This window comes from Ursus americanus, chromosome 4 (assembly GCF_024610735.1).
Source record: "Ursus americanus isolate L20-20 chromosome 4, mUrsAme1.1.p, whole genome shotgun sequence".
Taxonomy (NCBI): Eukaryota; Metazoa; Chordata; class Mammalia; order Carnivora; family Ursidae; genus Ursus; species Ursus americanus.
In genome coordinates, this window is record NC_142130.1 from 54234127 (window position 1) to 54261085 (window position 26959).

Genomic DNA, 26959 nt, shown 5'->3' on the forward strand with positions numbered 1-26959 from the left:
AGAAGAGAACACAGGCAGTAGTTTCTTTGACATCAGCTGTAGCAACATTTTTCTAGATATGTCTTTTAAGGCAAGGGAAACAAAAGCAAAAATAAACTACTGGGATTATATCAAATAAAAAGCTTTTACACAGCAAAGGAAACCATCAACAAGACAAAAAGGAAACTGTCAACAAGACAAAAAAGGCAACCTACTGAATGAGAGAAGAGACTTGCAAATGATATATCCATAAAGGGGTTAATATTCAAAATATATAAAGAACTTATTCAACTCAACACCAAAAAACAATCACGCTAAAAAATGGGCTGCAAATGACATATCGGATAAAGGGTTAGTATTCGAAACCTATAAAGAACTTATACTATATGGTGACTAACATAATATAATAAAAAATATTATTATAATAAAAAAAAAGAATTTATCAAGTTAATCTATCCAAGAAATAATCCAGTTAAGAAATGGGCCAAAGATATGATTAGACATTTTTCCAAAGAAGACATACAGATAGCTAGCAGACACATGAAAAGATGTTCAGAATCACTCATCATCAGAGCAATACAAAGCAAAATCATGATAAGATCCCACCTCAGACTTATCAGAATGGCTAAAATTAACAAGTCAGGAAATGACAAATGTTGGTGAGGCTGCATAAATACCATATAATCCAGTAATCCTACTACTGGGTATTTACCCAAAGAAAACAAAAACACTAATTTGAAAGATATCTGCACCCCTATGTTTATTGCAGCATTATTTATAATAGCCAAGATATGGATGCAACCTAAATGCCCACTGATTGATGAATGGATAAAAAAGATGTGTATATATTCCTCCTCAGCCATAAAAAAAAGAATGAGATCTTGCCATTTACAACAACATGGATGGACTTAAAGGACATTATGCTAAGTGAAATAAGTCAGACTGCAAAAGACAAATTCCATATGATTTCACTCATATGCAGCACCTAAAAAACAAAACAAATGAATAAACAAACAAAGAGCAGAATCAGACCTATAAATACAGAGAACAAACTGATGGTTGCCAGAGGGAAGTGCAGCGGGTGGATGGACAAAACAGATGAAGGGAGTGGGAGATACAGGTTTCCAGTTATGGAACAAACAAGTCACAGAAATAAAAGGCACAGCACAGGGAATACAGTCAGTGATATTGCAATAGTGCTGTATGGTGACAGATGGTAGCTACACTTGCGGTGAGCATAGTATAACATATGGAGATGCTGAATCACTCTGTTGTACACCTGAAACTTGTGTAAGTACTACTGTGCGTCAACTATACTGAAACAAAAAAAAATTTTTAAATGACACTAATGGACAATAAAATTTAAATAGAACACATATAATACTTTTTGTTTATGTATTTTTGAATATATTCACCTAATATCTGTTTTAATATAAAACAATGATATTTCCCCAAAACATTTTTTTAAAAGATTTTTTATTTTTCAGTAATCTGTACACCCAGCGTGGGGCTTGAACTCACAACCCCGAGATAAAGAGTTGCACGTTCCACTCACGTGCCAGCCAGGCTCACCAACCGCCTCAAAATTAAAAAAAAATTGATAGACTGAGTAAAGCAGACTGCCCTCTATAATGTGAGTGGTTTCATCCAATCAGTTGAAAGTCTGAAGACAAAAAAAAGTTAACCTCTCCTGAGCAAAAAGGAATTCTCCGGCACACAGACTTCAGGATTCATCTGCAACACTGACTCTTTTCTGGTTTCTCCAGCAGACTGTCTTTTGGCTTGAACTGTAACTCTTTGCTGAACCTCCAGCCTGCCAACCTCCTGCATCAGATTTTGCATTTGTCAAGTGTGCGCATGCACACGGTCCTGTTTCTCTGGAGAACCTTAACAAATACAGCAGTCTATATGCCGACAAACAAAACTGAGACGCAGCAAACGTGTTCATGCCTTTTTCCAATCAGCACCATAACTGAGGAGTGTGGACTAGAAGGTGAGAGTCCAAGATCTGAGGTCAATAGCCTCATTCAGGTGTGAGCTCTGTTCTCTCTTAGCCCTCTGCCCTGGGTAGTTCACCTAAACTTGAGAAACAATTGCCCAGGAGACATGAACAGTGCCAGCCCCTAGTATATTAGTTTTCTATGACTGCTATAACAAATTACCACACACTCAGTGCTTAAAACAACATAAATTCATTCTCTTACAGTTCTGGGGGTCAGAAGTCTCAAATCAAGATGTCAGCAGGACTTCTGAAGGCTTCAGGGGAGTTTCCTGCTTTTTTCAGCTTCTAGACGCTGCTTACATTCTTTGGATCATAGTTCCTTCCTTGTATCACTTCAGTCTCTTGTTTCCATTGCCACATTCCTGCTACTCTTCTGATCTCTTGCTTCTTATAAGGACCCACACAGTTACATTGGGCCCACCCAGGTAATCCAGGATAATCTCCCCATACAATATCCTTAATTTAATCACATCTGCAAAGTCTCTTTTGACATCTAAAGTAACATTCACTGGTTCTGGGATTAGGCCGTAGCTATCTTTGGGGTGGGAGGTAAGGCATTATTTGGCCCCACCACATTTGGATACCAGAGGTCACTGGTTACAGATGGAAGGTGAGAAAGGGGAGGGATTCTGGGATTTCAGCATTGGAACTTGAAATTTGGTCTTTTTGAGAAAGTACTCAACTGTGTGGTAAATGCAGAAAGTTGCAACAAAGAAATGCCCTCTTGGCTGCTAAAGAGACAAATATGTGTTGGTACTGTATTTTTCTTTAACAAATGAAAATTCTCCTAGAGACATCACAGAGTAAAGATTCTTCCAACTTAAAAAAGAAATATAAACATGTTTCTTAAAGTATAGTATTCAGATCTATGTACACAAATCTGTGGGGACTCTTCCCCTGGCAGCTTTACCAAGTACTTTGTTCAGTCTCCTTTAAGGTACCTTTGGAATTCAAACATTTTTTTAAATAAAGACTTTATTTGTCAGAGAGAGAGAGCAAGAGAGAGAGGGAGCACCCAGGTGACCGGAGGGAGGGGCAGAGGGAGAAGCAGGCTCCCCGCTGAGCAAAGAACCTGATGTGGAACTCGAACCCTAGACCCTGGGATCATGACCGGAACTGAAGGCAGATGCAACCCAGGCACCCCAGGAATTCAAACATTTTCACATGGACCCTGAAAAGCTCCCTCAACACATGTATTTCAAGTATCATAAATACATGTCATCATTTGCATTCCAGAATATGTCATCCCAATAAGTTTGAAAATTGTTTTGTGCCCTTAAATGCTGAATACAACTTTTGAGAGAATCAGTAACTTTCAGTGCTTTCCTCTTGGCTACATGAATAACTTCAGGGAACCCTCTGGCCTTTCTTTTTGGTGTATTGCTGTATTGTGGGTGTTCAGGGCACTCCACAATCTTTGCTTGGTATTTTCTTAGCAGAGAAAACTTAGTTTTGAATCCATAGAGAAAAGGGAACACTGAATAAATAAGTTTTCAAAAATCATCCTGATTGCTCAATTACATGCTTAACAATTGTTAGAAAGTCTAAAACTTCGACCAAGCAATGAAGACTCATGGTCTGAGCCTGATAGAGGTTAAAAGAATTCACCTAATCTTGGGGACCCCAGGCTTACTTACTCTTGTCTAATGATGGCACTCTCTCCTAGGCATTCACTGACCTTTAGGCACAAGGGCTTCAAATAAATACCCGAGACCTGGTTTAGAACTCAAAGATGATTTATCTTCCCCATTCCAAGGACATCTCACTATATATAACGATGCCTTTTCCTCCTCCTCCTCTTCCTCCCTGTCTTCCTCCTCTTCTTCACTCTGAATCTCTCGTTATTTATTTATTTGGGATTGTACTTGGTCAGTCAATCCAGTTCCCCTTGATGAAATATCCCAGTCATTTCTTGTCAGAAATCTTTGGCTCTGTTACTTCATTGTCCATTTCTGTGGTTTCTGCTCTTCTTCTTAAAACTTGACTTTACTGCTGGATGAAGAGCACTTTCCTGTCTTTCAGCGTCAAGTGAACTGCCATCATGGAAAAAGAGGCCAACCATGTCACCGCTCCTGTCACCGTGTAGACGAGACCTAAGAAAAGACTACTGCCTCCACTCCATGTCAGGGTGGAAAGAACAACTGATTTTTCTCCTTTGAACCTTGTTACTGGAAAATCTAAGACAAGAAGACCTGTTAAGGATCTGTTTCAACACTTGTCAGCTCTACCACTGTGTATCCTAAATACATTAGACTAAACCATATAAAATTGTTGTTTGTAGGTTAAAAAAAATGGTTGAATGTTCAACTTCATATTGTCTAATCTTTACCAATGTTGTATCTTGCTGGAATGAAATTAAGTAAAAATAAGCCTTCTGACACAAATAGATCAGACTGACTTACAGACAACTAAAAAAATGGACAAATATATTTCATTTTTTTGGCAGACCCAAGGAAATGAAAAGAATACAGATGTGCTCTACGGCAAACCTAAAATTTTGTGCATCAGGAGACCCAGGGTAGGCTAAAGTCTTTCATAGACTAAGGTTTGAATTTGTACCTTAGAGAAAATTCTTTAAGACGAGTGAAGAAGAAAAAATAATGAGATATATGGCAAAACATTTTTGGTGGGAAAGCTAAAGGTGGTGCATTCATTTGGGTTTTGAAAAGGCAAACATCCCTCACTGCTGGGGAGAGAGAATATGTTTGAAGTGGGTTTGCTATCATTAGCATTTTAATGATGTCATTTTGATTGTGCATGTGGCCTGAGGTTTTTAAACATCTGGTGCCTTTTGTAAACCAAACTAATAAACAAATAAAGACTTCTCATAGCAACGGCACAGGACAGCGGCATTTCCCAGCAAAGCTCTTAAAAGGCCTCGAGTCACTTGGCAACATGTGATTTAAAGGCACAGAGAAACTGGTTAGGAATCAAGTTTTCTCTTTTCCATCAAAATTCCTCACTGTCGCCAGGTCTCTGCGTGCCACCTTGACCCAGCTGCCTGTTTTCTCTTTCCTCAGTTCCATTAAGAAGGTCTTTTCCTCATACACAGAACATCTTTTTCCCCTTAGGAGTGGTAGGTGTTTGCTGCAGCTCAGATTTAGTCCTTCTGCTTGCGTGGCAGCCAGGCCATGAAGCAGGCTGGGTACTACTCACACCAGGGCTTAGCTCCAGTAGTGCAAGTGTAGGACGGAAGCTAAGGATCTAGGTTCTGCCTGCGAGATTAGACTTGAGAGTCACCAGCATTAAAATACGACTGAATGAAGTCACCCAAGGGGAGCTTGACCCCAGAGGAGAAACAGTGTCTCCTTTGTTTGGAACATGGACTCTCTTATGCTTCCCTCAACGCAAACTCCCTGTCATGCATTGTGAAGGCAGCAGTATTTGATAGGTTTTTTCTTCCTGTTTTGTGATTGCAACTCTAACTGCTCTACTGATAAGGGATTCATAGACGAAGTTGGAATCAGAAGGCCTAATTTGCACGGAGCACTGGTGTTACACGCAATGAATCATGGAACGCTACATCAAAAACTAAGGATGTACTGTATGGTGACTAACATAACATAACAAACAATTATTTAAAAAAAGAAAAAAAAGAAGTTCTAATTTGGGAGACCACTGTCAAGCAACTTTCAATCTCAAATTTTGGGGGGGGGGCTTGCTGAAATCCTCTTAAAAAGGTAATATTCTATGGTTTACTCTTTGATCTGTATGTATGATGCTGCATAAGAAAAACAAGTCTGTGGCTTTCATTTTTATTTAGGGAGAAATGAAAATGAATGAACTGAAGGCAAACCGTACTCCTGATCAGTGAACAAAAAGGTGGCAACAAGCTGAGAAATAGAGATGGTGTCACATCAATGGGGGCATCTCTGACTGAGGAATGTTCCCCTCCCCTGTCAGAATGGAGATGTCCACACTCTGGGGTAGAAAAGAAAAGATGGAGCAAGGAACTGGAGCACATACAGTCATTCACTTATTCCAAAGTATTTCTCATTCAAGCTCCCTGAGACATAAAGGAACTAAGGAGGTAGACAGTTTTGTGGTTAGATACTCTGGCCTGCTGGGGGTCCCACGAACACCTCCTAGTCAGTAGCCCTGAGACTGTGTATAAATATATAATTTTTTAAAGATAGTGTCTGGTGTTATTTTGAAGTTAAATCTTTTTTTTAAGTCAAGAGTTACATTTCTATTTTTGAATTAAGTGAAAAAATTCAGAATCTCACATTAAAACATGTGACTCCTGACTTGGACCCTATGTCCATAACCAAGGCACTGACTCCTACTAGCTGGCTTGTTATCAAAGAGACGGAAGAACACAGCGTTTCAGAGCAGAGCTTATAACGTGCCTCACGTGGGTTGGATGGACTGCACCTGTGTCTTGAGTCCAAGGCTCCCTTGGTCTACACTTTTGTTTAGAATAAAAGTTTCTACAGTGTCTCTCAGTTTTTATTATTTTTAGCACATATTCTAAATTTACTACTTATCAAATCACTCTCTCTTATATCCCTGGTCCTCTACCTCATCCCATCCCACATAATAGCCTTCCTCTTTCTGTTATACATTTCTAGGCCCACTGGTATTTACTCTTTCTTGGGGGATAGAAATAGTCCTCCCTTATTTATCCATCCCTACTTACCTGACACTGCTATTAACTGTTATTCCTAAAAAGAAAGAAAGAAAGAAAGAAAAGCACTCATTTGATTATATAAAGTGGAGACAAACAGCTCTATGGTAACAAGTGACGTATTACCTGTAAAAGAACTATATATTTCTACTTTATATATACAGATTAGATTGTAGAGTAGAAGAGTACAAAATGAAATAATTCAACAACTAGTAGCCAGATGGATGCTGATTTTCCTTCACCCTCAGGAAGAAGAGTGGTATAAAAGGATACTATAGGTAATGTTGAAACTATAGTTACCAGCAGGCAAGCCTTCAATAAAGTACTGTATCCGATTGAGTCGACGGTAGAGTTTTTTGAAAGTGGGAAATGCGGCTGTCCGCATCCACACAATGAAGTCATCATTGAGGAAGCCATTGTTTCCTGGGTCCTCTCCATCCAGTTCATAGACAGGCTTAGCCCAGCATGGGGGCTTTGTGGTCCCTGTGGGAGGAAAATCATTGACACGGTTGAGAAAAATCATCTACACCCTTCAGTTTTCCTTAGAATAGAGAGAATGAAATAACTTTTGCATTCTTGAGTAAAGAGAAATAAAAATTAAGACTTTAAAAAAAGTGCGTGTGTATAAGCTACCTAAGTATGCAACCATTAAAAATAATGGATTATAAAAATTCTAAGGAAATGTGCGGGAAATAATGATGACTTGACATAGGGTTAAAAAAGAACAGAATATCAAATTATATGTATATTATGTGTTCAATTATATTAAATGCATAAAAAGCACTGAAAAAATAGAGCAAAAGGATAATAGTGGTTGGATTCAGGGATAGCATCATAGGGACTGTCTTCATTTGCTTCACTAATAATTTAAAGACAGGAAATTAAAACAAGATATGATCATTTCACCTAAAACTTGGGTAACAGGTAAAGAAAAGAGTGAAACAATTGATGATGCAGTGGAAACAGGAACTCTTGTACGGAGCAGATAGATGTGTGGATTAATAACATCACCGGCAATCTAGGAGCATGCATCAAAAGCTTTAATATATTTTACATATATTTTGGCCTAGAAATTCTACTTCCAGAAATTTATTCTAAGGAAATAATCATGTATGTGCATGAAGACTGTGTTAAATAAATATTCTCTGCAACAATGTGCCTAAGAGCTCAAAGTTGGAAGAAAGGAGGAGGAATTGGAAAGGGGAGAGGCAGAGAGCAAAGGTGTTACAAGCCTGTTCTAAAGCCAGGAGGCCTAGTAGGTTTTGGTGTTGTAGGAACGTTGGAAGCAAGGGGGGAGGGCCAGTGTCAGGAAATGAGTCTGTTGAATTTACTCTCATTCTCATACTTCCCACTTTAGCATGGTGGGCTTGTCTGTCTTTTCCACTATACAAGAGACTCTTCAATACAGTGTCTTTTTTTCACTGGCATTTAGTCTAGTGCCTGGCACATAGCAGGCATTCAAATAAATGCTTGCTAAAGGAATGAGTGATTCCAATGAAAAGTGACAGAAGATAATAAAATCCATACTGAATTTTAAAGAACTAGTCAATAAGAGAAAATTGTTTAATGAACTTTTTCATTCTAGACAGTTGGTTCTAGTATTTGTAGAATCCAAATGCAAAAGATGAAACCACTCTTTCTCAACTCAATTGACTAAACTATTTTCTTTTAAAAGAAACCCATCCTGTTTTCTAAGCATGGTACTTGTAAAAGCAAGTGCTAAGTTTGGTTGGATTAATCTGTTGAAGTATGTTTGTACACTTAAACTTCCTTTGGAAAAAAATCCTTTGCTGAAGAAACTTCCTCAGCAAATATCATGGAGCTCACCTATTTTGGCCTTCCCAAAATTTCAATCACTGTTGCTAGAAGAATTTTAATGAAAATTGGAATTGCCTTTGGTACCTCCACTATGGACCTCACCCTCTCATGAGCTCATGCCCCAAGGCAACATGTCCTATAGGACACTGACATCCTAATCACCCAGGGAGCTTGTTAAAAATGTAAGTTCAAGCATGCCTTTCCCTACCAACCCCTGATCCCACTTCATGCCATTTCCAGAGAGTATGTGAAGTGTGTTCTAAGAGGCACCATCTTTCTCCCTTTTCCAAGTTGGGTCATTTGTATTTATCCATTCATTCAACAATAAGCATTTCATAATTCCTCACTATGTATCAAGCACCGGGGATACAAAACTTCCTACTCTCCTCAAGGAATTCACAGACTGAAGTGGGGATGACAAGTATTCAAATAGATAATTATAGGATAATGTGGTAGCTCTTACAGTAAAGGTAAGAACAAAGTGTAGCAGGAGATAAGAGAACACCAAGGACCCTTTGTGTTGTAGGTCTGAGGTTATGTGGCAAGACAAAACAATAGAATGTTGCCAACTTCCTTTCAAAAACTAGGGATTCAAACATAGGTACAGTGACCATATATGCCAGTTTGTCTAAGATAGTCCCAGCTTATGTCTGTTGTCTGTTATCCCATCTGACTTAGCATTTATCCCAAACAAATAATGTATGTATAATTTCATCCTTCCACCTTCCAGCCATGGTCTTAGCTAGTAGTATGTGAAATACCCATGTGCAGTGAATGGAATGCTTACTTTAACATGTGATTAATGAAGGATAACCAGAGATCCTTTCAATTAAAACATAAAATTCCTGTGACCCCTACCAGCTGTTTGACACTCCAGCAAGTTAGGTCATGGCCTCTGTGTTGGCCTGTGAGATGCACGAAGCTGCCAGCCTACAAGTCAGTGGGATCAGTGGGAAATGAAGGAAATTAAAGGTTATGTTACACATACATGACACGGTGTAGGAAACAGATGCGGAACGGTCTTGCTGAGCATAGGTTTGAAGTCTGTTTCAACTGTGGTTTTACTATTTATTATATGGTACAAATATATAACTTTTATTGTTTGATATCAGTTTTTATTTGCTAGTAAGTCTTTAACCTGTAAAGAGCTAAAAAATAGAACATGTATGTTTAATGTAAAATTAAGTACAGTTTCTTGAGAGAGTTGATGAATGTGAAACTTGCAGTGTTGGTTGACATTTACTGCACAAGGGAACCATTGTGATGTGAAAGACCCAGGGAAAATTAAAAGACATAAATCTGCTGAAGAACATCAGAATCTACTTCAGAAGTTTGTGGTTATTTTTAAGAATACATCCAAAGACAATGCTTTACCTCAGGTAGCTACAGAAGGTCCATTTATATGTCATTATGTGAGCATGACTTTTCATTTAGATCAAGTAAGCTTCCTTCTAGTTTCAATTTTTTATTAGATTTTTTTTTTTGGTAAACAAAGGAAAGCTTTAATGTGTTGCCTCCATTAGTACAAAAAGAACTTTGCATACAGTTAAATGAGGCCAGTTTCACATTAGTGTCTTCAAATGCTTCAAAATAGAAAATCAGTTAATTATAATAATGGTTTGAATTTTTTGGTTTGACTTTTCACGGAATCAAAGCAAAGTTTTTTGATGTTCAATCTTGAAAGATGAAAACTCTAACATTATAATAAATATTACTATAAATTCAGCTAAAAAAATCTAAAATCAAGTTAAGTTTTTTGGTTTTGTAATGATAACATGAATACAAATTTGGTGGAACACATCAGAATAAAGATAATGTTCTTGATAAATCAATAAATGTACAGATCAATGTACTTCAAATTGGCTGTGGTACCTACATAATTTGTAATTACAACCAAACAAGCTACAATTTTTTACTAATCAAAAGAAGAGCTGTAGTTATGCAAATTAAAATATTTTTGTATTATCACAGTTAGAGAAACTGAACTGTAAAATTTTTACAATAATATGGCTGATAAATAAAAGCAATACTTCAGGATGGTAGTATATGTGGTCTGTCTTTGCTATGCATCATCAACCAGAATTTTAGAAATGTTTGAGCCTGTGAAGAACTATGATGATCCCAATGATCCAAACATTTTGGTAAACGAGTCTCTAACTTTTGGTTGAACTTTAGTCAAAATAGTTTAACAATTTTAAACAAAGTATCCAAAATATGGAATGCCGAAAAACTTTAGTTTTTGATTTAGTGAGTTGTAATTATTGAAAGCCAATCTTGCAAACAAGAAGATATTAAAATTTACCCCTATGAAAACATGGGAATAACTGAATATATTATATAATGAGAGTTCAAAATGTGGACGAATTTAATTTTTAAATTCTACAATTGTACTTCAGAATATTTCAACTTAGGTAAGAACTCTTTTGATGGAGCTCCTGTTTTCAACTGAATAAAATCTTTTCTCTAGGGTGCCTGGGTGGCTCAGTTGGTGCTTGCCTTCGGCTCAGGTCATGATCCCACGGTCCTGGAATTGAGTCCCACATCAGGCTCCCTGCTCAGTGGGGAGTCTGCTTCTCCCTCTCCCTCTGTCCTTCATCCCTGCTCATGCTTTCTCTCCTTCTCTCTCTCAGTCTCTCTCAAATAAATAAATAAAATCTTAAAAAAATTTTTTTCTCTACCAAAATTAAATGATATCAAGAAGGTTTAAGATTTTGTAGCATCTAAATTTAGGAATACACTTAGAAGGAACAGAGATAGAAAAAAATGTGAAGTAAAAAGACAGTGTTTATGAAAATATTTAGGTTATAATACTAGCGTATTTCAATACAAAAAAATTGAAAATGGAAATATCCTCCATTTAGTAAAATTGGCTATGAGCATGATCGGTACCTCAGCACCTATAGATATCTTCTCAATTAAAAAAAAATATTAGGGTTAAAAGAGGAGAATCAATTAAAGGTGCCAACAGCGTCAAACTGATTAACCATAAAGTTCAACTTCAAAAAAGACTGCAGATAATTTTGTGAAAAAATTAAAAATAATATTTTAATAAAATATTTTAAAAAATAATAAAAAGAACAAATTCATTGGAAAAATACAGGGGCATGTAATGAAGACAGATAAGGCCAAGAAACTGATTAAAATATGTGACTATATATAACTAGAATAATTATTCTGCTTATGTTATCTTTTAATTTTTAAATAATAAAGTAGTTTTTTTAGTTGGTTTAATATACACAGATATGTTATTTTAATTTTTGAGAGAGTTGCTTTTTAAAATAGTTTGTAATGGAATTATTTTATAGGTCCACCAATATAGTAATGTCAATTTATTGATCAATAAATACAAATTTCAAATAAATATATAACTTTAGTTATTCTAGTGCCCCCTTTCACTCTCAAAAGTGCACCAGTTTGGACCATAAATTACACGGTCATCCTAATTATAAATGAAGAAACAACTTTCTTAAAACATTGCCTTTTTCCTAACGTAAACTGAAAGGAACCAGGGCACCAATCATTTCATGTTTCTGATAGGTATGTGATGAGGATGTCCACAGGTAGGGAAAGTCAGAGCAATAGGGAGGTCAGCAAATAAGTAAAGAAGGAGGTATCATAAACATTTCCTCACACATAAAAAAGTTTTTATAAAAAGATAAGAATATTTAGCTAATATATGGGTCTTACCTGCAAATGCGCTAGAAAGATTAATGGAACTTGGATTCTGAAACTTGACATACTTATCTGTCCACCATGTAATTCCACTTCTTAGCATTGGGACTTTGATAGGTATAGATGAATTAAGTTTGTATGAAAGAATAATGGTATCTGCAAGGAAATTAAAAATTGTGCTAGAGACACAAGCAAGCATTTTTGCCCCACTTCAAAGCACAAAACCAGACACAGTTGAAAAATAAACTAGGGTTTTAGCAGACTCTCAACATGCCTACATATAATAGATCTTGGAATTAGAAAACTATTCTTTTTCTTGCCAAGGCCCCAATTATTGGAAAATACTCTCAAGCTCCATTTAGCTCATGTTCCCTAACTACTTCAAATCTCTGGTAAGGGAGAAGTTATTTGCAAATGAAATACTGTAAGTCAGTGGATAATGTATACACAATTTTTTTTTTGAACTGCTACTCAGTTGCAGAGGTGATCTTCTGGACATGTAGGTTATTACACGCTTATGAAAAGGCACACCATGGAGAGAGGAAAAGTCACCTACCGTTGAATATGCTGTTGGCAATAGCACCACAAGGAGCAATGGGAGTCCCATCGTGGGACTTGCTAAATGGAGCACAGTTTCCAACATCCTGGATGCAAGATGATACAGTAAAAAGAAATGCTTTGGTAAACTCTCTGAATGTTAAAAGTGACAACACTGGCAATGTAAATCAACCCACACTAATTTATTGACACATAACAAGATTATGGACTGCTACCTGTTTTTCCCAGACTTCTGGCTCACTTAGACTAGGAAATTTTTGTGTTTTGGAGATTGCATGTGTGTGCGTGTGTGTGTGTGTGTGTGTGTGTGTGTGTGTGTAGTTTTTTTTACTTATTAACAATATATAACATACTAAATATGTCTGCAGGAAAGAACTTAATTTGTGGGCTCTGCTAAATATCACACTAAACTTACACCAGAAAACATCAAACCTTCTTTTTTTGGAGTGTAATTCATATTCTGAAAATGATGCAAATGGTAGTGAGTCTATATACTAGATGACTTGTCATAGGGAATCCATCCGCCTAACTACCAGAATATATTTTTAAAAGAGTGTTTGCTAAAAAATCATTTGATTATCACTTTCATATAACAATCTCAGTATGGAAAAGGTTTCCTTCTAGTTTTTTGTTTTTTTTTTTTTTGCTAGTTTGGTCAGTATCATCTATCAAGAGTAAAATTTTATAATCCTAGGAGTGAAAGGGTATTTAATTAAACCAAAGGCTTTTAGTCAATCAAGTAGGGCTCAATTTCCTTATACTTGGCTGGAGTGAAGTCCTGAATTATAGGAAGGACAATGGTAGATATACAGGGAACTGGACTGAGACCAACCACTCAAGGTTACTATCAAAATGGTTGATGCATGAAAGGATAACCATTTAATTGGACAAGATTCATATTACTGTTCTGAAGAGGGAAACCTCTCCTCTCAATAGCAGATACATTGATTACCCAGCCCCTTCATTTTACGCAAGAATGAAATGAGCATTCCTGTCTTATAAAACTTTAGGTTTTTAGTTTACTTTCCCATAACCTCTTTTAGACTTAAAGATCTACTTGGTTAAAAAAAAAGAGTATTATACCAAATTAAATAAAGCCTTACCTTTAAGTCTGTACCCACAAGTTGGCTATTACTTCTGGATAGAATATATCGATAGAGATTCTGATAGAAGCCATACAATTTGTAGTACATATAAACATTACCCTGTAAAAGGAGAAAACCAAGAAGAATTAACTGGAATATTAATAAACATGGACACGATTTTTATAGTAAAAAGTACCTCAGAAAGAATTGATAGGAACTGAAAGTTTCTTTCTATCAAGCAGAAACCCAAGAAATCATTTTAAAAAATCAGTATTGGAAAATCCTCATCTACACAGAATTATTAAAATCACCAAATAACATATTTTGAATGTTTTTGTAAGGGTTACTTATGCTCCTGCCATGAAAAAATTTTAAAACCAGGTTTTGTATTCTCAGTATATAAAATTGATGCTGCAAATATCGTTATTCCCTAGCAATAGCAGGAAAAATGCTTGCCTAGGGGTTGTGGTAGGCATCAAAGTCAATGATTTCAAACCAAGCCCTTGAACATATTTGAAGCTGGAGCCATCTGGGTGCATGTGAAAGATATGAGGTTAGCTCCTTGTGGTCTGGCTCCACGGGTCTTTGTCTTTCTATCCCTAGAATCTAGTACAGTACCTGGCACACAGCCCTTGCTCAAGAAATAGTGAACCATTTGTTATGGACAAAAAAAGAGGGAATAGAATGATTCATGGATCTGAAAGAAAGGTGATTTTCACCTTGACAGTAAGTCACCTTGTTGCCATGAGAGATGATCCTTTTCATGTATGCTACCCTAGGAGGCTCCCTAGTCATAGGCTACCATCATGCTTACCTTTCTGGTGACATACCAACATTCTCCAGGCAGACTTGATACAGATTTTACTAATGGCACATATGATGCAAATGGAAATGTCAATGTGGCTGTTTATAATTAATATTCTACCTACCTCCAAAATAATGAAGGCCTGAATCCAAAAAGATGAAGGCCTTTATTAAGTGCTCCCCATATGTTAGGTGCTATATTCAGTACTAGAAATACAAGCATATTCTTTTACAATCTCCTGAGTCAATTGATTTGCTTATATTATGAAAAATGGCACTTTGGAAAGGCTTCTGGTCTCACTCTAAAGACCTGTAAGAGGATGAGTGTGGAAAAGTATGCTGGTACTCAGGGCAGGCTGGAAAGAAAGGTCATGGTAAATGTGGCCATTTACAGAAAACTTAACAAAGGCTTAAGAACTTAGTCACTTGTACAAGAAAAGTGTCTGGAACACCGAGAAGGGGAGAGGTTGGGTCATGACAAAGCGGCAGGCCACAACGTCATAAACAGAGAGCATGGGTGTGAAGGCGAACAAGCCAGGCATAGCGGGAATGACTGATTATATTTCCTCACCCAACGAGGGAACCTCTATTGTTGACCCATAACTATAGAAAATATGAAACCCACAGAGTGGAATTTACCATACATTTTCTTGGAAGCTAAAAAGAGAATTTTACTTACCCAAAGTGATGCATTCACATAAATGACAAAATAAACAGTCAGAGAACACTTACCACACCAGGGACAGAAGTGTTTTAATAACCTTTTTTCAGTGATTCTTTGTCTAAGATTTAGCTTAACGAGGCCTCCCAGATCATCATCTTTTTTATTGGTCCTAGAGGCATAAGGCACTTTATGGTGTTTCTTCTCTTTAAATTCAGTGGCACTCCGTGCAGGATTCCTAGTTTAAGGCAGTCTTGCGTGAACTCATTGCCTAGCATGTGTAATGTGTGCTGACTGGTGAACCGAAGGCTCTGTGGTTGCACTAACTAGTTTGGTTGGATTTTTATGAGAAAGTCATTGCCTGAAAGGAATGGTTAGCAGCTGGTAACATCTATTTGACTTTAAGGTTTCAAAGTACACAGACAGATGAAAACTGTAGTCCTTAAGATTTTATCTTTTGATTTTTTTCCTCAAATATGCAAGTACTCTGAGCCTCCAAGAAGGAATCGACTCTGTTACACCTTGATTTCAGACTTTTGACTTCCAGAACTGTGAAAGAATAGTTTTCTATTGTTTAAAGCATCCCCTGCCTTCCTGCCAAAATTCGGCAACACCAACTTTCTTGAAATTTTCAATTGAAGTATAGTTGATACACAATGTTACATTAGCTTCAGGTGCACAAAATAGTGATTTGACGAAGTCTAAACTACAAGTGTAGCTACCATCTGTCACCATACAATGCTATAACAATACCATTGACTATGTTCCCTATGATGTGCCTTATTCATCATCATCCCTATGATGGCCGGTGACTTATTCATTACATAACTGTAAGCTTGTATCTCCTCCCGCTCCCCTTCTACCCATTCTTCCCAGGCCTCAACCCCCTCCCCTCTGGCCATCAGCAGCTCGTTCTCTGTGTTTATGAGTCTATTTCTGCCCTTTAGGTGACACAAACTAACACTAACTCAGCACGGTGAGTTGAGGAAGGCAATAAAGGGCAAACATACAGAGAACTAGAATTTTGACCTATAAGAACACACGCATAAAACCTCCCTCATTGACTTTATATAGATATCACTTATAATCCAAGTACAACTCAGTAATTTCCTTATAGTTTATATCTGACTTACTCACAAAATTGCTTAGCACTAGCCATAATCAGTATGGATGTATTCAGAATATTACTAATGCCAACATGCTTTCATTTGGGATCAAGAGAGAAATAAGAAAGGGTCACATAAAACTGAAGCTTCCTAGAACATAAAGTTATATAACTTAGCACTTTATCTTTCCTCCATTCATTTAATCTTTCAACATTTTCTGAGCATCTACCACATAAATATACTGTGTTACACACTGTGGAGGAAGTGAAGTTTCATATGTTCATTCAACAAATATTAATTGAGCACCTACAGTGTGTCAGGCATTGTCATAGGTGCTTGGGACACAATAGTGCAAGATGGACAATAAATAATACATATTATAGACTATTAATTTATATGGTATATTAGGTGATAAGTACTATGGAAAAAATTGAAATCATAGCAAGTTAACAAGGATCAGGAGTGTTACAAGAGTGGGGAGAATCGACAGGTTGTAGTGTGAAATAGGACTGCCAGTGTAGGCCTTATTGAGGTGAGGGCTGAACCAAGACCTGAAGTAGGTAGGGGAGTTGGCCAAGTGAATATCAGGGGGGCAAGGCAAGAGAATGCCTGACTTGTTGAATAAGTGAGAAGTCCAGTGTGGTGGGAGTGGGGTTGGGGGAAGAGAATGAAGGGATTAGGTCAGAGAGGAAGTAAGAAGCCAAATCATGCAATGCCTTGTAGGGACTTGAGGTTTTTCACTGAGTGGAAAGAGTAGCTGTTAGGAATTTTTTTTTTAAGTTTATTTATTTATTAGTAATCTCTACTCCCAATGTGGGGCTCAAACTCATGACCCTGAGATCAAGAGTTGCAAGCTTGTCCAACTGAGCCAGCTGGGTGCCCCCACTGCAGGGATTTTTGAGTAAAGGAATAACATATGACTTCAGCTTTAAAATGCTCACCCTGGGAGCGCCTGGGTGGCGCCTGGGTGGCACAGATGGTTGAGCAGCCAACTCTTGGTTTCGGCTCAGGTCATGATCTCAGGGTCGTGAGATTGAGCCCTGTGTTGGTCTCTGTGCTCAGTCTGGAATCTGCCTGAGATTCTCTCTCCCTCTGCCCCTCCCTTCTCTCTCTCTCTCAAATAAATAAATACATCTTAAAAAAGAAAAACTCACTTTGGTCACTATGTTGAGACATGGATACAAGCAGGGAGACCTGTTAGGAGGCTATGTCAGAAATCTAAGTGAGAGGTGAACACAGCATGGAGCTGGGTAGTAGCAGAAGAAGTGGGAGAAGTGGACAGACCCTGGAGATATTCTGAACGTAGAGCCAACAGGACACATTGGATGTGAAGTGTGGAGAATAAAAGGAGTCACAAATGACTCCCAGGCTTTTGGCCTGCGCACAAGAAGGATGGAGTTGTTTTCAACTGAGATTGAGAAGTCTTTGGATGGATTAGGTTTTTTTTGTGGGGTTGGGGGGTGGTGAGGTGGATAAGGGGAGAAGTGGAAACTGGGAATTCAGTTTTGGAAACGCTGACCTTTAGCTATCTATTAGATATCCACGTGGTGACATTAGGAAGGAAGCTGGACATACAAGTGTGGATTTGGAAGAGATGTTTGGGCTACAGATACAAAATGGTGTTGGCAAGAGATGGCACCTAAAGTCTGGAGGTAGATGACATCTCCAAAAAAGTGAATAGAGAGAGGAGAAGACTAAAGACTAGGACTAAAGTGCTGCCTATCTCAACATAAGGAGTTTGGGGGAAAATAGGAAGAACAGCAAAGGAACCAAAGAAGGGCAACCAGGGGGCTAGGAGGAAAACCAAGACAGTGTAGTATTTTTAAAGCTAAGAGAAGAAAGTATGTTGAGGATAAAGGAGTGATCACCTACATCCAATGAGTGACAAGGCACTAAGGTCTGACTGCTGAAACCTGATTGGAGTGGGTTTAAGAGACAATGAGAAGAGAGGAACTGGAAGTAGCTAATACAGACAACTCTTCTGAGATTTCCTACTAATGGGAAGTAAGAAATGGGCAAATAGCTGGCAGGGAAATGGGAAAATAGAAGAGCGGTTCGTTTGTTTGAAGATAAGTGAAATATTCTGTCTGTATGCTGGGAATGATTGAGTAGAAAGAAAAGCTGATGATATAAGAGAGGACAGAACTCTGAGTTAAGTCCTTACAAAGGCAAGAAAGATAGCATCTATGTACAAGTAGAGATAAGCCCGCAGAAAGGAACTGGGGTAGTTTACCTGTGGTAAAGGGAGGGTGGGGGGGGGGAGTTTGAGTGCATAGTCCAGATACTTTCGAGTAGGTAGTTGTGATGTAACAGGTTAAGCATGGTCCCTATCCTCAGGGAGGTTCCTATAAGTAGAGGAAATGAGTCTGCAGGATATTTTTATACCACTGATTTTAATAAGTTCATTGGATACAAATCTGGGCAAACTGTTGTTGGAGAAAGGAGTGAAAAGGAGGGTCAAGGAATGCCTAGGGATGTTGGGGGTTTAAAACAAGTGGCAGTGAGTGGGGAGACTTTCTAGGCAAAACAACAGCAGAAACATAGAGTTGTAACACGGGAAAGTAAGTTGGTCAGCTGGCAGGAGTACAAGGTCTCCTTCCTGTTTTTATGTAAAGGTAGCTGGGCTTCAGATGGTTGAAGAGCAATCTGAAAGAGTGCTTTTTTGGGGGTGAGGAGGATGGTGAACTTATTTTGCAAATAACAGCTGGTTTAAAGTAGGGGAAGGCAAAGGCAGGAGTGCAATTAGGTAGCTCTGATACTGGACCAGGAGGCCTGAACTGAGGCAATGCCAAAAGAAATGAAGAGGACAATAGGGTGGTTGGAAAGATGGATTGAAGAACAGTGTCCACACATCAGAGGCTGAGATGAAAAAGGAGTTGGCAGGGTAAAGTCAAAGAGGAAAGTTTGGACTCTTGGTGATGGGATCTTTACCAGGAAGGGAAGTAAGGAGGGTTTTCCAGGAGATGATGATGAGTTTAGTTTGGGACCAGCTGAGTTTGAGGTGGAAGCAGGGTCTTGAGGTGGGAAGCTCAAGGGGAATGCTCAATGGGAAGCTCAAGTGAAAGCCTGCCCATACTTAGATTCATCCCATGCAAAGTCATCTATAAAGGGGATCAACCAGGTCAGGGAGGAAGACACTGTGGGGGGGAATGGTGTGGAGTCTAGATGACAGGACAGGAACTTTGAGGAGTTGAAAGGAATACAATTTTTCATTTATTTGGTTGTCTTGACTGCCAACCAAATTGCAGAGGCCCTAAAGAGGTATCTCTGGGGTTCCCTCCTACAGGGACAGTAATTGAAGGATAACCTCGGGTGTCATGCTCTGAAATCATCTTGTGTTTGCATCAAGGCCATGCTGCCCCTGGCTGCTCCCAATGGCTGAGCATAGGAGGGACACTGAGGCAGACTCCTTCAGGAACTTTCTGTTGGCCTTGCTGAAACTTCCTAAAGAATATACTGTTGGCCTTGCTGAAACTTCCTAAAGAATATACTGCAGTGTAAGACCTTTCTTCCTAACTTCCTCCCTTCCTTCCCTCCCCATTTCTTCACAGGGGTCAGAGCTGTATTGTGATCTGACAGCTCTCCCGGCCTCCTCTGGCTCTCTCCCCATTTTCTCTCACAGGCAGTTACCCCAATAAATCTCTTGCATGTCTAATCCTGTCTTGGCATCTGCTTCTCAGAGGACCCGGACTAACATGAGACTTTAATCAGCCCAAGAGCAGGGACTTCTTTTAATAATTCTTTCACATTTCTCACAATGCCTGACAGCCAGGCCAGGAGTTGCCTTAGGGATTAGGCAGTTGCAAATGTAGAATGACTTGAGGGGGAGGGGAAAGGGAGAGAATAGGGGACAGCAGGTGTGTGACCCCTGACATTAACCTTGTGGAAGTCACTTAACCTCTCAGCCCATTAATTTTCTCACTCTAAAATGGGTGGTTAGATTCAATGATTCAATGATCTCTACGGTCTCCTCTTGTGTTGACATTTGGAATAAAACCTGCCTGATTGATATTAAGAATTATGTTACAAAGTTGGGAAGGTAAAGAGTCTGGAAACTTAGAAACAAAGGAGAAGAATAATATTCCAAGGTAAAAAATTAGGGGGAAGAGTCGTGCATGAACTCAACACTTTCAAAGTTCCCTTACCAGTACTCTGCTTTATTTTTTGTATTTTCAGTTTTGGAAAGCACTTGGTGGAAATCATGAATTTACTGCCAAGTGTGAAATAGGAGTAGATCAGTGTACAGCTAATTGAAGACTCTTGAATTTCACTTACCTGCATTGTCTCTGAAAGGTAAAACGGAATAGAGCAGGTGCATTCTTTGTCAAAATTAGTGGCATCTTCTCGCAGTTTTGCACAATTTCCACAGATTTTTGTGTATTTAATCTGTCAGGCAGGGAAAAGAACAATTACTAATTAAAAATTACATGAGTTCATATTTTAAAAATCAAGTCCTGAGTCCACCTAAGTCTTCAAGCTCTGTGTGTCAAGGGCACGGACTCTGGGACATGAATGAAGGATAGTCCACTGTTAGGAAAAAGTGTTTCTGCAGATGCTTGGGAGGAGTGGGCCCTTTTACAGTCTCTCATTTTCATACCTGGCAGTACTTTGCCACTGACCTAGAATTCAGTGTTTCTATTGTATATTTATGTAACCTGTTGTGACGTAGGCTTATGTCTCGATCATAAAGAGGTGTCATTAGGAAAGTATTAGACAATGACTCACGAGAACTGGGCCTATGGCCTGAGGCTAATCAGCTTTATGGGGAAGTCACTTCACTGTTTTTCCATTCTATTGTATGGAAAATATTTATACTAATGAATTTTTCTACATGACATCTAGAGGAAGTTATTAAAAAGAACCAAACACAGAAAAAGAAAGGCTTCCAAAATGTAGGGTTATTGATTTTGTGCAATAATTCTGATTTTAAAATGTTATCACATTCTGTGTCTTTTAAAAGTTAAATTCTGTTTAAAATGGTATTGTGGACTCTTTCAAAAAGGGTGGTGTGTTCCAAATGAGCAAATCCTATGAGCTCTGGCTAAGAGCCTCAGTTATGCGAAGATACTGGAAGAAGCTTAAGGAAGGAAGGCTCACGGAGAGCCACAGAGGCTGTATACTTCCCCCTCTGCTCTTTCCTTACTGTGTTGAAGAATAATTAGATTATGAGAATGGGGAAGAGCAGGAAAGCAAGGGAGTGGCCTTCTCCTTGGTAAACTGCCAAGATTTAGGATTCTTCGGGAAGGAAGACTAACAAGAAAGACAGGATTTTTTTAATCCTTGCAAACCACCAGTTCTGAAGCCAAATATGCAGTGTTAGGCTAAATTAAAGATTAGCCAAAAGGCTACTTAATTGTATTTAAATGCTTATATTTACTTAAATCATTCTTTATTTTATGTATGTATGTATTTTTAAATCATTCTTTAAATACACAGCAAGGCTTGAACTATCATTTTGGAAAATATTGATGTGCTTTCTGTTTGTGAAACTGCATTCTAATTTTTAAAAAGCTTTAAAGAACAGGGCTGTATCATAACTGACAGCACACTGGATTGTGACTGAGGAAACTGGGGTTCAGTTCAGTCAGTCTTTGACCTTGAGTTAAATACTTAACCTCAGGGCCCACATTTTGTTCATCAGCATCATTTTATCTAGCAATTAATTGATTTGTGAGCTTCTTCTAGCAGTATTCATTCTATTCCATGGATTCTATTAGTGCAGAATTAGAAAAAAATGCGTTTCATGATCAAATAATCTTTGACTAGATGATATCTAAGGTGCTTTCTAGTTCTAAAAGTTTTATGAGGTAGCCAAACTACAGAAGCAGACCAAGTGTCCACAGACTGATGAATAGATAAATAAGAGGTGATATATATATATACATATTATTTATGTATACGTATATATAAATAAATATAATGGAATATTACTCAGCCATCAAAAAGAAGGAAATCTTGCCTTTTGCAATGGTGTGGATGGAACTAGAAAGTATTTTTTAAAGATTTTATTTATTTATTTATTTATTTATTTATTTATTTATTTATTTATTTATTTAAAAAGAGTGAGAGTGGGGGGAGAGGCAGAGGAAGAGGGATAGAGAGAATCTCAAGCAGACTCCACTGAGCTCAGAGCCTGATGCAGGGCTTGATCTCATACCCTTATGATCGTGACCTGAGTGGAAATCAAGAGTCAGACACTTAACTGACTGAGCCACTCAGGCACCCCTGGAGCTAGAGAGTATCATGCTAAATGAACTAAGTCAGAGAAAGACAAATACCACATGATTTCACTCATAAGCAGAATTTAAGAAGCAAAACAAATATGCAAAGGAAAAAAGAGAGAAACAAACAAACAAAAAAACCAGACTCTTAACTATAGAGAACAAACTGGTGGTTACCAGAGAGGAGGAGGCGGAGGGATGGGTGAAATAGGTTATTGAAGATGGAAAAATTAATAATAAGATAAATAACAATTTATGAGGAAAACATATCTCTGATCTACTGTCTTGAATGGCCTTGTAAACCTATAGCTCTAAAATGACATCAAAGATCACATTCTGCTTGCTCCGCATAGAATTTTGGAGAGGCAGAAATAATCATTCTTGCTTAAAGTGAACTGGAAAAAAGTCACTTCCTTGTTGTAGCCCAGGGCTAAGTGAGAACACGAAAACCACTCAGAACTCTTCTACTAGGTCTGTGCTTGACCACACTGGCCTGGGGTATGCACTTCATCTTACCACCCAATATAACGAAATACAACCATGTGCAAAAGAGGATCTCACTATCACAGTGGTTTTGGCTTTCTTAGATAAAAGCAAAATGTTAGAAATAGTCCTGTCCTAAGTGACTAGAAATAAAAGTCTATTGGAAAATCTCCTTAACATGATAAAAATCACTCTGTTGAAAGTTGTTTGCAGAGTGGCCTCCGCGAACCATGGAGTGAGGTTCCCTTCACATGTGTGAGGTGACACTTAGCAATGGCTGCCTCTTAATGGAGGCTGCACTTCACAGTGGGTAAGGGTGGATAACCAGAAGGGAAGAAGCAAGGAAGACATGGGAAGGGGGAAGACACCAGAAAGAAAGGGGTTGGTGAAGAAGAAAATAGAAAAGTAAATAGGATGAGCTGTTTGTGGAAATCTAACAACCTTGTAAGCCACTTATGCTATGCTCTTCAATAAGGCAAGTTTAATTTTCTCCTGCGATTTTGCATATGCTAGTTGGTGGGGCCTGGTGGTTTACATCTCACACTGGAGGACTCAAAAGGACCTAAGGGCATTTAATTCCTGGGGAGATAAACTGCTGGGAGCTGGAAGCAGAAAATATAAGTGGAAAGGCATTAGAGCAGTGTGGTTTGGTAGGAGGAGTGGGACCTGAAATGGCGTTTTCTTCTTTAAAGTCCTATTTGCCCTAATCCATTCTTTCACTAAGTTTGTGCCTATTATGTACTGGGCAATGTGCAAGGAAGGCGTTGCGATTGTGGTGAACAAGGCAACCATGGCTGAGCTCTCTGTTCTTATCACACATACCTTACCTACTCTATCATTAGTTCATTGAGGGCAGGAGTCAACTCTTTCTTATCTCACGCATTTGCAAACCCAACAGATCTCTCAGCACTTTCAGACACTCATGAATGTTAAGTCAATGTTGACAGACTTGGCCTTCATAACTTTGCTGCTGGCCATGTTGGGAGAGCTTTCCATGGCTGCCTTCAGGGTGGAGGTCATAGTCTGGGATGCCCAGTAATCTGCTCAGAGCTGATTTGAATTAAACATTTGCTTAATTTGTTAGATTGAATGTGGGCAAGGCTGATCTAACCTTAGGCTCACTCTTAATGTCCCCCCCCCCAACCAGCTTCTCAGATTCTAATTCTTTAACAGCTTGTTAATCAAATTAACAAAGGCTTGTAATGGAGGGAGGGTATGCCCTTAGCTTCAGCTTTTGGCCAGAAAGATTCGGGTTCTTGCCTTTCCTAGATTAAAGTAATGATCTCAGAGGGAGTTCATTTGCAAAGGGAAAGACACAATGCTTGAAAGTGGGACAAAATTGAAGACATCTTTGTGCCTTTACTTTTTATCCATATGATTCACGGGCATCTGGCAGTCATTTGACCCTGCCTCTCCACCTCCTACCTCTCTCTATCAATCCTTGGTCAGTACTCCGCCAGCTTAAAAAAGCTTCTGACTTTGCCAGGCTCCTGTAAATGAATGGCTGAGCAGGCCAGTGTGAGAGTGACTGTCCTCAAGAGGGAGTAGGGATGAATAAAGCCAACATACAGAGGCTGCCACCACCTGCACCAGCTGACTGAAAAGGGATGTTCTAGTCTCGTCTAGTAAGGGGCTGCGTTCTCAAACTGGTCACTCATTTATAGTCCCAAAGCTGAAAATTCTTAGAATCTGCATTACAAATGTGAGATGGGACAAACCTCTATTTCCTTGATACTCTTTGCAGACAATATAAGGATGATGCCCATACCAAGGCAGAATACTCCTGTGGCAAAAAAGCAAGAGAGGACTCCAGTGGCTGAGAGCTGTAGCCGGTAGGCAGGCAACTGCTGCTGCTTCAAGGCAGTGTTGTCCGGCAATTTGGACTGGCCGTCCTCGGATGTCCTCTTCATTTTGGTCCTGCGGGTAACTGAGATATACTTCTGAGGCATTTATACATTATTACCCATAGTAATGGTGCATAATGGTAATACTAAATTAAGCATTATGTGAACTTTCCTTTGTAGTTCCAGTCTGCTTCCCAGACTTATTCCCTAACTGAACTTGATATTCAGCAGGAGCACAGCTCTCTTCAATCAGCCATTGGTATATTTTACTTTAGGCTCAAAAAACCTGTGCTAAATGCCATGCCTAGGAGGAATAGTCCCCAGCAGGGTCTGCACAGAGCAACATCTGGCAACATTGGGAAGCAGTTATAATTGGCTATTTCTGGGATGTGGTGACTAATTCAAGGCAAGCCCTTCCTGAAAGGGGGAAAATGGATTTATCTTTGAGAACTTGCCTAAAGCCTTGGAGATTAATACAAAAAATAAAAGAGCTATCAGCTTTTTTCCAAATGCGGCAGCTTCTAACGTAAATATAAATTGAGTTGGAAGAATGCTCTCACATTACAACTAACTTTGCTACTTGTGATAATGAGGAAGAGGGAAGCAAACAGGGATTGTGGAACACAGATGTCTAATCTCAGCAGCTGCCAATTTTTTCATCCATAAGAGAGACTCTGGTAGAAAATGCACATTAAAAACACCTCCTCCTAAACTTTTTCCAAGCATGTGCTTTGGAGTTGCTCAAATGAGGCAAGAGAAAGGAACGGGAAGATAGATAATCGATTAAATGTTCAATATTGCAATATGGTATTATTAGTTTGGTTTGGGTTTTTTCTCATTTATCAGAAATTCCCTAACATTTCATTAGGCTGTTAATAATTACCTTTTCTTTACAATGTATTTAAGATATAGACTTAGGATTTAAAAAAATAGGCAAGTTTCTAATCTTCCTTTTTTTTTTTTTTAACATTAGGCAGAGAAGCCATGCTGGAATATTTTTATTTTTATTTCATTTTATTTTTTTTAAGGGAGGGGCAGAAAGAGAGGGAGACAGAGAATCTTAAGTGGGTTCCAAACACAGCGTGGAGCCTGATGCAGAGCTCGATATCATAACCCTGAGATCATGACCTGGCCAAAATCAAGAGTCAGATGCTTAACTGATGGAGCCACCCAGATGCCCCTGGACTATTTTTATATTAAAGAAGGCAATGACTTTGGCAGGTGTACCTAGCTTAAAAGCATAAAAATAAATGCAAATACTTACACTAGATGGTATCCAACTCAGAGTCAAAGTTTTCCACTTGCAAAACTAGGAAAAGCAAATACGAGGGGGAAATTTTCAGCATATCACTTGAATCTGGCTTGGAGACTATGACAAGTATAGCTGCTGGTATCAGCCTTGTGTGAGAAGATGGCAGCGAACCCTTCTAATTCACATCTACTATTTGTTTTACTAAATAAACATGGTCAAGAACTTGTGTTTTAAAATGCAGCAACAGTGTATAAGATTAGATTATATGCGCGTGGTTGGGTACAAAATAATCAGGCCACCTAGGAACTTGGTCCAACATTGGGTGGGATTATACTACACAGATAATACCTAGCAAAAGGGTCATTATAGTAACAAATCTATAAGGACATAATTTCTTAGGCTTTTTATAAAACAACAAAACCAAACTAACCAAAATCTCAAAGTAGAAGGAACTTTCATTTAGTATATTAGTCAAGGTTCTCCAGAGAAACAAAATTAATTGGAGGTATGTAAAGAGATTTTATTAGAAGGAATCGGCTCACGTGGTTATGGAGGAGGCTGGCAAGTCCAAAATCTGCAGAGCTGATGTCTTGGTTTGAGTCTAAAGGCCAAAACGCGCTGTAAAATCAGGAAGAGCTGAGGTCCCAGTATGAAGGCTATCAGACAGGAAGAGCCAATGTTTCAGTTGGAATCAGAATTCTCACTTATTTGGGGGGGGGAGTGGTTTGTGGAGGGTGCGTGGGGGGTGGGCAGTGTCAACCTTTTGTTCTATTTAGGCTTTCAACAGACAGGATGAGGCCCACCCACATTAGGGAGGGCAATCTGCTTTACTCGAGCCCACCCATGT

At 38.6% G+C, this 26959-nt stretch overlaps 1 protein-coding gene across 1 annotated transcript; it reads right to left on the reverse strand.

Moving 5' to 3' along the window:
- Positions 1-1475: 1475 nt before the first annotated feature.
- LOC123784114 (cell cycle control protein 50C-like) lies at positions 1476-25037 on the reverse strand. The gene is made up of 7 exons (XM_045785359.2): positions 24735-25037; positions 20588-20698; positions 13760-13861; positions 12655-12742; positions 12114-12254; positions 6882-7091; positions 1476-4158 (listed from the first exon to the last, which is right to left on the reverse strand). Exons 1-7 carry the CDS (start codon positions 24963-24965, stop codon positions 3968-3970), a joined length of 1074 nt encoding a protein of 357 aa, XP_045641315.1. The 5' UTR covers positions 24966-25037; the 3' UTR covers positions 1476-3967.
- Between the last annotated feature and the right edge of the window lie 1922 nt (positions 25038-26959).